Genomic DNA, 12,680 nt, shown 5'->3' with positions numbered 1-12,680 from the left:
CGAGGTAAGTTATTGACAAACATTGATGACATAAGTATATCAACAGCCTCGTTTATAGTCATCATTTCATAAGTTCTATGGGCGATACAAATACCTGTCAGCAAATGCAATCTATCATTAAGTAAAATTCTGACTGAAGTTTTTCATACTAATTTTTAGGCCATTATTAAAACACTGAAATGTTGACGGATTTTTTTTATTATTTCCCAATCATGACAAGGAGCATACGGCGGGTGTGACCGGTCAGCAGGGGATGCTCACTCCTCGATGGCACCTTAACTCACCTCTGATGTTTAAACGCTCCGCGTTTGCTCTGCTGCAGATTTGTATTGTTTGAATGGATTTTCAGCTTGAATACTGTTTGTTATCTCCATATATTTGATTGAAGTAAATGAAGTACAGTATAAAATGCAACAAACTTTGCCTTAACTGTTCATGATTTCGTTTTTTCTTTTTTTCTTTTTTTTTATCCATTATCATGCTTCCAAAGTTCATCTAAGCAATACACATTGTGAGCAAAGCTAACACTGACCTCTGAACTTTACGCTATATTCGTATTTCACGGAAAAGTTGAATGGGTTTGGCGTAAAATTCGATGAGTACAAGTCCCAAATGGAAAACACTAAACATTCTCTGCTCAAAAAAAAGAGAAAACGATGCGAGAAAATAGCTACGACTTTTAATTCTGCCGAAATGAGATTTTTTATCGAATACATACCAATTTGCGATAGAAAATCGAAGGCAATGTAGATATCAACGGAATGATACTGTTGAAATCGACGGTATGATCAACTAAGAAAAGGGAAGAAATCAACTATAAAGCGTATAAAGAAAATGAATCAAGTGCGACAAAAGGCAATTGCTCTGATACGATTGATACGATATTGTCTACAGTAAATTGGAAATATTTAAACACCCCTACAATTATTTACAGAGTATAAAATGCAAACATCAATGTCCTCTATCATGACAATATCGACAGTAGAACAAGCTTAAAATTAGTATATTTTAACAAGCCCATGATACACAGAAACACACTTTCGATATCATCGGTGTCGACAACAGGGGAAACATAATTGGTCCATGCAAAATATCTTAACATAGCTGCCTTACAACCATGATTCGTTATCGATACGATATTGTCTATATAGATGATATCGACGGCAAGGACAACCCAGACACTGCAAAATATCTTGACACATACAAAGGTTTAAAGAGGTATAGTAGATAGCATAGTGACTGTTTAATAATCTTGATTCGATATCAACTGCAAGGAAAAATAAGTGCTCAAACAATTAGCAAATATTCCATACGCAAGCCTTTGTGCTTTGTCTAAAAAAGTATTGCCAAGTATAGGTAAATAAACTGATATGTTAATCAAAAAAGATTGAAATACGGAATAGTGTTTGCAACAAGGATTTTGTTGATTTTGCTCAACTTCGATACTATCGACAGAGCACAATGTTTCGCACCTACTTCGACACAGGACCTCGGTTTATACGGTCTTATACCAAGGACTGGTGCCCACATCCCGCAGTCGGATTCGAGCCCACCACGTATGTATCAACTCCTTCATCCGTCTCACTGCGCCACGCGGCGACGGCTTTTATTGTTCATGATAGTATTCAACTTGTGCAGCAATATACGCCTATCACCTGCATCGGGGTTTATATCTCTCAGTTGAATCGATACGCAAGAGAATGCTCTATGTATGAACAATTTCTAAAACGAGGTAAGTTATCGACAATAAGTTGATGAAACAAGAATATCAACAGTCTTCGTAAGTTCTATGGTCGATACAATGACCTTATAAAGAAATAAAATCTATCAATAAGTCAAGTACTAACTGATGTTTTTCATACTGATTGTTGGGCCATTATTTACACATAGAATTGTCGACGGATTTTCCCGTTATTTCCAATCATGACCAGGAGCACACGGCGGGTGTGACTGGTCGGCTGGGGCTGCTTACTCTTCTATGGCACCTGATCTCACCTCTAATGTTTTAGAGGTCCGTGTTTGCCTCTTTTTTTCTTTCATAATTAAAGATAAGAAATAACCTTTAAAGGAGCTTGGACACAGATATGAAGTTAATATTTTCTCAGATTTTCTGTATAATTTCATGACTTATATGTTGTTATAGCATTTCATACAAAAATATAACAAAAATCTTAATTCATCTAGAAGTTCTTAAAACTTCGAATTTCTGGACGCGCTGGATTGACACATCCTTGCGATTTCACATATTTTAATTTTATTCTTAATAATTATGTAAAGTGGCAATTTTGTTGTGTATTAATGAAAAATATTAAAACTATAATCCAGAAAATTCAGAGTAGAAATGTTCAAAAGAAAAACCAACTCACAGTATTGTAAGTCATTGCACAGTGGTGTGTGCAGAGTTTTACAATTGAACACACCCGGTGAATCGTAAACATTAACAATAACAGAGCTCGTGCCCTCTTTACAAAAACAGTTTACGTTTCACGGGTGTGTTCAATTTGTTAAATTCTGTACAAATCACAGAGCAGAGCACGGACCGACAATACTGGTGAGTAGGTTTTGCTTTTGAACATTTCTACTCTGAATTTTCTGGATTATAGATGTAATATTTTTCATTAATACATAACAAAATCGCTTCTTTTCTTAAATATTAAAGATAAAGTTAACATTTGTGTAAGTGCAAAGATGTGTTAATCAAGCTGGTCGCGGAATTCGTAGTTCCAATAATTTCTAGATAAAATAAGTTTATAATTATATTTTCGTGTGAAATGCTATTGCAATATATAAGTCGTGATAATAAACAGAAAATTTGAGAAAATATTAAGCTCAAATCTGTGTTTAAGCACCTTTAATAGCAGTGAAGTTATGTGCATGGCCTCCATGTGTCAGCTATTTATTATTATAAGCTTTTATATCACCTAAATTTATTATTGTAAAATACTGAGAAGGCTTTTCGAAATCATTCAGCAGTTCGCAGCACCGTTAATTCTGAGTGGTATGTCTTTTAAGGAGACGATGATGCTGATCAGACGTCACTAGGTAACCATCTGTCATTCCTTTTATAAATTTCTATGTTTTTGATAATTTTAATTCGTTTTATAATCTGAAATCATAGGTATGAGTAGTCGAAAGTAAAGTTTTATTGTTGACCTTTATCTTAAATTGTTTTTCTCCATAGGTGCAGATTAATAAAGAAAAGAAATGGATGGAAAATTCAAAAGAATACAATTATAAACCGTCACTGACAAGGCAATGCATAATTAAATAGAATACAATTATTACAAGACAATAAAAAGCAATCTTCATAAAAAAAAGACATTTTCATTTTTATGCCCCGTAATCGAAGATTCAGGGTCATATAGTTTTTGCCCTGTCCGTCCATCTGTCTGTCTGTTTGTACGCAAAAACTTTAACCTTGCCCATAACTTTTGATTAATTGAAGCTATAGTTTTCATATTTCACATGTGTATTCCTTGTGACAAGACCTTTCTTTGAGTTCCACCATATTTGACCTTGATCTTGGAGTTTGACCCACTTTTGCAAAATTTTGAGACTTTAATCCTGGGCATAACTTTTGAACACTTGAAGCTTGGGCTTTTAAACTTCATAAGTGTATTCCTTGTGAAAAAGCCTTCCTTTGGATACCAACATCTTTGACCCTTTGACCTTGACCTCGGTGTTTGACCTACTGTTGAAAAACTTTAACATTGGCTATAACTTTTGAACAGTTTAAACTAGGTCTTTCATACTTTGCATGTGCACTCCTTGTGACAAGACCTTTCTTTGCATACATGTACCAACAGCTTTTACCTTTTGACCTTGACCTTGTAGTTTGACCTACTTCAATATTGAAAAAAATTAACATTGGCAATAACTTTTGAACAGTTAGAGCTAGGGTTTTCATACTTCACATATGCATTCCTTGTGACAAGACCTTCCTTCAAATACCAACAACTCTGTCCTTTAGACCTTGGAGTTTGACCATCTTTGAAAATTTTTTTCACATTGGCCATAACATTTGAACGTTTAGTTCTAGGACTTTCACATTTCAAGATCATGTGTATCCCTTGTGACAAGAACTTCCCTTGGGCATCATATGACCCGTTTTTCTTACTTCAAAAAAACATTAACCTGCGCCATAACATTTCTACGGTTTTTATTAGGGCTTTTATATTTCACAGGTATATTCCTCGAGACAAGACCTTTTGTTGGGTACCAACATTTTTGATTTCTTGACCTGGAGTTTGACTTGCATTTAGGAAACTTTAACCTTCGCCATAAGCTGCCATACGGGGGCATCAATGTTTCACAAACACATCTTGTTATTAATATTTGTGTCCTAATAATTCCTTTTTTTTCTTGTGTTAATGAAAAAGTGACATTGTGCTCATTCCCAATTTACATATTTGTTTGTTTGTTAGTTTGTTGTTTAACGTCCCTCTAAAGAATTTTTCACTCATATGGAGACGCCACCACTTCCCGGTTGAGGGCTGCAAATTTTGTCCTATACTAGGCACTCAGGGCCATTGAGCATTGAGAGATCTTTTTGTGCCAGCACCTACTGCGACACGGGACCTCGGTTTATACTGTCTCATCCGAAGGACCAATTTTCACGTCCCACAGTTGGATTCGAACCCGCGATGTAAGGATCAACTCCTTACTCCGCAATTCTAGAGCGAACGCTCTACCACTGCGCCACGCGGGCGGCTAATTCCTAGTTTTAATAAAGGTTTCTGATTGAAATAGGAAACATCCTAATGAATGGATATCTTTCTGTGGGCGCTGTTGGACAAAACTGTTTGAATTTCATATCATTATTATGCATTTTAAATAAATTGAGAAAAAGTAATATCCTGTTCTTCTTTGATTATTCTGCCACATGGAAGTAACGGATAGGTATACTGAAAAACATTAATAAGAGGTCCAATATAAAATGTATAAAATAATATTTTGTCCTGGGAGCCTCTCTCTCTGTGACTTAAACAGTTGGTATAGGTGATGTAGAAATATTTTTAACATTTTTACAGCCCGGAGGACCAGTTTGCACTAACTGTGGCAGACACATCTAAATAAATGATTGAAATGAATCTATTACCTTCTCTTCACGTTTTAAGAATATTTTATAACAACTGCCCACTGCTAGACGTGGAGAACGGTCTTTCAGATAAGACCATATAAACAGAGATCCCCTGTCGCAGTAGGTGCTGGCACGAAAAAGATCTCTTACTGCTCAATGGCCCTGAGGGCCGAGTATAGGTCAAAATTTGCAGCCCTCTACCGGCAAATGGTGGCGTCTCCAAATGAGTGAAAAATTCTCGAAAGGTACGTTAAACAACAAACAAACAAACATTAAACAACTGTGGGTGAAGAATTTCAATTCTTTTTTATTAGTTCAAATTATGCCGCTAAATAATACTACCGTAGCAACGGAAGTAAGAGGATCTAGAAACTGATACATAGGCCTAGCTGTCATCTTGTTGTGTACATGTGGTAACATCGAAGTTAAAGGTATAGTTATTAAATTTGGAACATGCCATGAACCCCAAGGACTGGGAATCAGAGGATTGTATGGATACAGATGATTCAGCTGGTTGTCAGGAGTGCGTGTCCAAACGAGGTTTTACAGATTTAATCTGGGTTTCTTTTTGGATATTAACCAATCAGAGTCTAGATCACAACCAGAATTAAATTATTAAAAAATATTTTATGCAAATATAGCACAATTTTCAAATGAAAGACTGAAAAATTTCAATTTAAATTTGTATCTATCGGAAAAAGGTGTCAAAACCAAAAGACAATTGGTGCAATGCTTTGATACTAGATCATGAGGACCAGCACTAACAATACATCAGCTACACGTGTATTTATGAAGCAGGGTGAAGGTCGGTCAGAGACTTTCAGTGTTAACAGTCATTATCTATGAAACTAAGTGAAATAATTTGATATGGGGATGTCGGTTTCTTTGGTTGCGTTAAAATATGATAAAACTTAAACTTATTACGTTTCAGAAATTGCATCCATTTTCATGATTAATTAAGGAATAGCTACCCAAGTTATACGTATAACCTTGGATGGGACAGTTTACGCTTTATGAACCACGAAGCGGTTTATTAAAAAAAAGTGTAAATTGTTCCAACCTAGGTTATACCAGTATAAATTGGGTAGCTATTAGATTTATTCCTTATTATTTAATTTTTCATTAGAAGTTTTGAAATTAAGTTAATCTCTCTTTCAGAATATGCTTTCAAATTGATTATGTTTTAAACGTAACGTCAGAAGGATTGATAAGTTTTTGACGTGGGCAATACAGGTTATACGATATAAAATATTTTTTTATCCAATCAAAAACGCGTAACAACCAACATTAAATTATAAAAATATATTTTATAGGTTGAAATCAGCTTACTCATCACGTGTAAATTCGGAATGAGCACGATGCCACTCTTCCATGACAATGCAGTAAGTGAGCCTGTTTGTACCGTGGTGGAATGCAGTAAGTGAGCCTGTTTGTACCGTGGTGGAATGCAGTAAGTGAGTCTGTTTGTACCGTGGTGGAATGCAGTAAGTGAGCCTGTTTGTACCGTGGTGGAATGCAGTAAGTGAGCCTGTTTGTACCGTGGTGGAATGCAGTAAGTGAGCCTGTTTGTACCGTGGTGGAATGCAGTAACAGGTCGAGTATTTTACCAGAACACAATCGTCATTGTTCTCACTTTGGGTAAAATAAAGTATGTTTAATTCTTAGAAACTTATAATATTTAAAAATATAAAATCTGTTTTATTCTTTAATAAATGTCATAAGTTTTTGCTTGCAGCAATATTTGATAAGATATCCCACATTGAAGCTGTCAGTTGGTATCGTGGGATCCACATGTCAATGTCGACGTCTTTTTATTCACAATTATAAATCTATTATACTCCCGTTCCGAAGGAAAGGGTGGTGTATTGTTTTACCCTTGTGTCTCTGTCTGTCTGTGTGTGTGCCTGTGTGTGTTTTTTGTCCGTCGTAATAAGGATAGGGGTATACTGTTTTACTCGTGTGTCTGTCTCTGTGTGTGTGTGTCTGTCTGTCTGTATCTTCATAACAAATTTTTGTCACATTTTTCTCATCAACTACTCATCGTAGATTCTTTGCTTAGGCATGCCATATGGTGGGATTCATTTTTGTACGAATCCGGAGTCTACTTCCTGTTTATCCGTGGGTCTAACGGTACCAAATTTCTGTCACACATTTCTCAGCAACCACTCGCCGCAGATGTTTGAAATTTTAGCACATTTTTTTGTTTAGGCATGCCATATGGTGAGATTCATATTTGTACGAATCAGATGTCAACTTCTTGTTTATCTGTGTGTTGTCTTTACCAAATTCATTTCAGAGTAGGGGTATTACTAGTGAACATTTGCTCACAGACTTCTTGTATAACCTGCATTTTTTTCGTAAAATACTGCAAGTGTTTTTACAAGTAATATTTGAAAGATTTGCATAACATCTGCTTATGATTTGGCATGATATTCATTCAGCAGTCGTCTTCAAAAATAAGCGAAAGCAGGTCATGGATTTTAATTTCGTTGAATCTCCAACAACTTACTTGAATTATCCAAACTAGGGATACATCTGTGCCATCTAATAAGTAAAAGCTTACCAAAACAAACATTCTGTGTTGTTACATGTACTGATTTACATCAAATGTATTATGATTTGATATTTTTTACCTACCATTTTTTAAACGTATTAATTTCTTTTTAATCCGAATTCTGCGTATATTTTTTATATTATAAAAATACATATAACCAAGAGTAATCACAGAGATTTTTTAAATCATTGAGTCAGAGGAGATTCTCTTTCCTATTTCGAGCGATCGTCTCTTTATTCTTTTTATATCTTCCTTCTCTCCCAGGACATGACAGGGTCAGAAAACCAAAAATGTCATATTAGGATTTATCATTGAAATTTTCCTACCGTTTATCTACGTTCATTTTTTCCTTCCGCCATTTTCCTCTATGTTTCATGGTTTACAGACGCCAGAGCTTAAAATATTCTAAATTTTTCTATCAATGTATATGTTTTCCACTTAAGAGTTTTTTTTAATAATTCTAAATTGCATTTTATTTCGACATGGAATAATTTTCTGCCCATGATCATTTTGAAACCTTTTTTTAGCAATTGAACAAAAAATCTTTCCATATGTTTAAGCAAATAAGCTAGTTGTCTCATAATTACTTACTCAAACAAATTTCATTTTTTTTTTTAAATTAAGTAATATGTGTCATTGACGAAGAAAAAATGATACAAATACTTATCAGCATGCTCGTTATAATCCATATAGTCTGTTCAGTTTGTTTTTCATGGTTAAGGTAAGTACTTTCAGTTTGAGCTATCATCTAATTACAAAATTAAAGATGAATTTCAAAAATTAATAAATGGAAATTTCGAATATATTTATCAATATTTTTCATAGTCCTATTCATTTTCACAAATACAAACAAACATACAAACAAACGAGCAAACAAATCAGATAAAATATTTGAAATATAAACAAGGAAGATATGTTTAGGAGATTTAAGTTAACAACAGAAACTCACAGTACTCGTTGATACAAGTATAATAGCATATTTAAACTAGTTTCAGATTTTGACATTCCTTGTTAGTTTTTTCCGGAAAATATTTAAGTGTGAAATAAATACGTAGCATGTAATAGTTTAAATTTCTTTGTTTACATTACATAAAACAGCAAAGTGTTTCATTTGCCATAGTGATTATGTTTTGCTATCTTTTCTCCTTTTTCTTTGTTTAAACTTAATGGTAACATGCCCCAAAGGGTTTAATATTGTGAGATACGTATGTTATCTCTAAGTGATTCCTGGCATACGTCAAATATCAAGTACCTTTAAGTGTTTTGTTTATGTTATCTACAGAAAACAGCAAAGTTGTTCAATTGCCATAACACTTCTGTCTCTGTTATCATTTCTCATTTCGTCTAAACAACTTAATGATGTAACCAAAAACATTTGTGAGATAAGTATGTTATCTTTCGGCCCAGTGTAAGTGATTCCTGTTTTGCTTAATAAATCAGGTACATTCAAGTATTCTGGATGTTACATCCTGCTTAATTTGACAAATCCCCAAACATCTCTTTATACACCGGAAAACATCTTCTGATTGCGGAAATCCCCAAACGTCTCTATATATACCCTATGAAATCTCTGATTGAGACACAACATTGTTCTGCTCGGGTAAGTTCCTGTCAAAATTGAAAAGATGATGTTTTCCGTTCTTTTACTACTTTTTTCGTCAATATCACAAGTCAGAACGGGTTCCTTATTAACCGGTACGTATGATGCGAACTCTACGGCTTTGATCAGTAAAAGACGTGACATCAAGGAAATCGACGTTCTTCTTATTTATTATTATTATTATTATTATTATTATTATTATTATTACATTCATTACTATTATTACGTGTCATCTTTTTAAGGTTCAAAAATAAACGACTGCAAGGACCACTATGTACAAGGACAAACACAGTCTGGTGTTTATGAAATATATCCCTTTCATAACGAGACCCAGGTCAGCGTGTACTGTGACATGGTGACAGAAGGCGGAGGGTGGACAGTAAGATTCTCTCTCTCTCTCTCTCCCCTCTCTTTTGGAAATTCCGAAAAAACAAAAGAAAACAGAAAGATAAAAAAAGATTGTCAAACTTCAAGATATTTATTTTCTGTTGATAACTCGTAGGCAATCCAGAAACGGGTGAGTGGATCTGTGAGTTTTAACAAAACGTGGGAGGAATACAAAAATGGTTTTGGGACCCCAACAGACTCTTACTGGATTGGTAAATCCTTATTTACATTTGAAATTATCTAAAGGAATGTCTACTTACTTATGGTTTGCGTCTGCGTATATTTTAAGGAGTAAGATTCTTTTTAATAAATACACTTTTTGCAATTCTTATCTTGTTAATTTTGTATAAATTTATTTACGATATCACGTATATTTACTTTTTCAATGCCTAATACATTCTCACAATAACATATTGAAGGAAATGACATCATACACCAGCTTACCAATGGAAATAACTCATCCTTGTACGTCTCTATTACATTATCAAATGGCACAACTTTATACGAAATTTATCGTCAGTTTTCTGTGTCTGATGAAACGGACAAGTACAAACTTTTTCTTGGTGGGCCTGCTACCGGAACCTTGGGTAAGTAATAGCTATCAATGCAAAGAAAGTGAGAGAGATAGAGTGTGAGAGAAGGAGAGATAAAGGGAAAATAAGGAGAGGGAGATAATTAGAAAAGAAAATTGGAAATGCTTAATGAATAAAATGGGCTATGGCAATTTTAAGCCAATGTCATGTCAACCACCAGCAAAATGTATGTATCCTCTGTCTCTTATTATTGAGTATACCCCCCCCCCCGTTTATAACAATGATTGTTTTTTTTAATAAGGTCAAAGTATTTTCAAGGTACGTAATGTATAACTAGCGCTTTCTCATTTCCCGTGTAGCTACAAAAAATGACATAAATGGTAATATGTCTGAGAAAATCATTTATTGCGTTAAAAGAAGAAACTTATTTTACACATTTCATGCTACAGTAATTTAATGATTCTTATCAGCCAATTTATTTGTATATGTCACATTCTTCTTCATAAAACCATTGATTTTTCATTATTTAAACTCTATTTGGTGTCACTAGGCTCAATAAGCTAATGTCAGAGTATGGCTTATGATTATGTGGATATGTTATAGAAATAAGTAATAGATCTAGGAAAAGACAAGCAACATTAGAAAGGATGAAATGTTATTGTGTACGTCATTTTTAAGTATTCCTATTTGTTGGCTATTTGACTCAAGATAGGGGAATATTGTTTTGAAATTTGACCTTATTTAATAATAACAATCTACATGACATGTGATATAATGCTATTTCAAAGTTTTTGATAACTTATTTGAATCCTGTGTATGATGTGTACAATTCATTAAAATTATTTCAGAGTCCCTGTAACTTGTTTGACATCCTTTGATAGGTATAATATATCATATACATTATTTGAAAGTTCATGTTACTTATTTAAAGTCTTGTGTTGGGTATGTGTAATTCATTTTAACTATTTTAAATATTGACAATGAAATGCCCTGAACTGATTTAAGTTTTGAAAATAATTATTTTTTTTTAAATTCTACAGGTGACAGTATGATAGATACTGGTTATTCTTACTATAATCTGTCAGGGATGTACTTTACCACCCTGGACAGAGATAACGACAGGGTTAGTGGAGATAACTGTGCTGCTCGTAGTAACCGCAGAGGCGGCTGGTGGTTTAACGCCTGTAACCAGGCTTTCCTCAACGGCCAGTGGTACCCGGCGAGCTGGTACAGACCTTGGGCTCCACCAGTATGGAGTGCGTCATCTGTTAGGGAAACCATGATGTTGATCAGGCGTCACTAGGTATACATCTGTCATTCTAAAAAAATTCATGGTTTTTGATAATTTTACACTTGTTTCTTAATCTGGAATCGCAGGTGTGAGGAGTCGAAAATAAAGTTTTCTTGTTGATCTTTCTTTATATTGTTTTTGTTTTTCTCTACAGATGCAGATTGACGAAGAAAGGAAATGGATGAATAATTCAATAGAATACTATTATTACGCGTTACTGATAAACAATATTCATAAATAGTCCTCTTCATTTTCATTAATATTTATGTTCTATTAATTCCTAGTTTTAATAAAGGTTTCTAAATAAAATAAGCATCCTTGTAAATGGGTGTCTTTCTGTGGACCCTGCTGGACATAAATGTTGAAATTTCATAACATTATTATTGTCTATTTATGCATTTTAAATAAACTGAGAATGAGAAATATTCTGTTTTATTTAATAATTCTTTCACATGGAGATAACTTAAAGGATAGTTGAAATGAAAATTAATACACTGTAAAACCTTAAAAAGACAATATTTTGATTGACCTCATTCATCAAGTACAGTATAAAATGCCAATATCTTTATCCTCATTGTTCATTTTTTTTAATTATTTTTGTTTTTATTTGAAAGTAACGTTCAATAATCATGCTCAAAAGTCCATTTTATGAAATATGTGGAGATAACGAACAGTATTCGAGCTCAAATGTCCATTAAACATTACAAAATAAGATCAAAACAAACACGGACCTCTAGGACATCGGAGGTGGGATCAGGTGCCATGGTGGACGCAGCACAGTTAAGGCTGCAGTAAGGAGGCGGGGCCTAATTTATACGGGAAATGCTTACTATGACATCACAAAAATATATAAGTTCTTCAAATTACCAAAAAATGAAATGATTTGCTACTTTAAACTGTTGAATAGCTTTAAACTACATCAATACTAACTAGTGCATGCATTATTGTCGTTGGTTGAATCCCACACAGCAATATATAAACAATTCACCGATCGCAATGCACTTGTCAATGTGACGTCATATCGTAAAATTTAAGCAGTTTGTATGCAGTGAGAGGCGGATCAAGTTATATTTATGCAATGAAAAATGTTTTTTTGTAATTAAATAAAATATAAATTGTAGATATATAAGAGGCCATTTACTTGGATGCAATGTCTATTTTATTATTTTATTCATATACTTCCCGTACATTCCCTAGACAAGCGATACTGTCGTATATTTGTATGCAGATTCATT

The 12,680-nt window shown here is 33.9% G+C and overlaps 1 protein-coding gene across 2 annotated transcripts; it reads left to right on the top strand.

Moving 5' to 3' along the window:
- The first annotated feature begins 9,076 nt into the window (after positions 1-9,076).
- LOC133199231 (ficolin-1-like) lies at positions 9,077-11,870 on the top strand. 2 transcript variants are annotated; one of them, XM_061335079.1, is made up of 6 exons: positions 9,077-9,329; positions 9,477-9,613; positions 9,737-9,833; positions 10,041-10,208; positions 11,195-11,457; positions 11,600-11,870. In XM_061335079.1, exons 1-5 carry the CDS (start codon positions 9,260-9,262, stop codon positions 11,455-11,457), a joined length of 735 nt encoding a protein of 244 aa, XP_061191063.1. In that variant the 5' UTR covers positions 9,077-9,259; the 3' UTR covers positions 11,600-11,870. The 2 variants fall into 2 exon arrangements, with proteins under 2 accessions (XP_061191063.1, XP_061191064.1); XM_061335080.1 differs by having other exon boundaries at positions 9,080-9,234.
- Positions 11,871-12,680: the final 810 nt, after the last annotated feature.

Source organism: Saccostrea echinata, unplaced genomic scaffold, assembly GCF_033153115.1.
Source record: "Saccostrea echinata isolate AGI-Se365-2 ecotype Australia unplaced genomic scaffold, CSIRO_AGI_Sech_v1 ptg000033l, whole genome shotgun sequence".
NCBI classification, from domain to species: Eukaryota; Metazoa; Mollusca; class Bivalvia; order Ostreida; family Ostreidae; genus Saccostrea; species Saccostrea echinata.
This window is presented reverse-complemented; position numbering and strand designations above follow the sequence as displayed.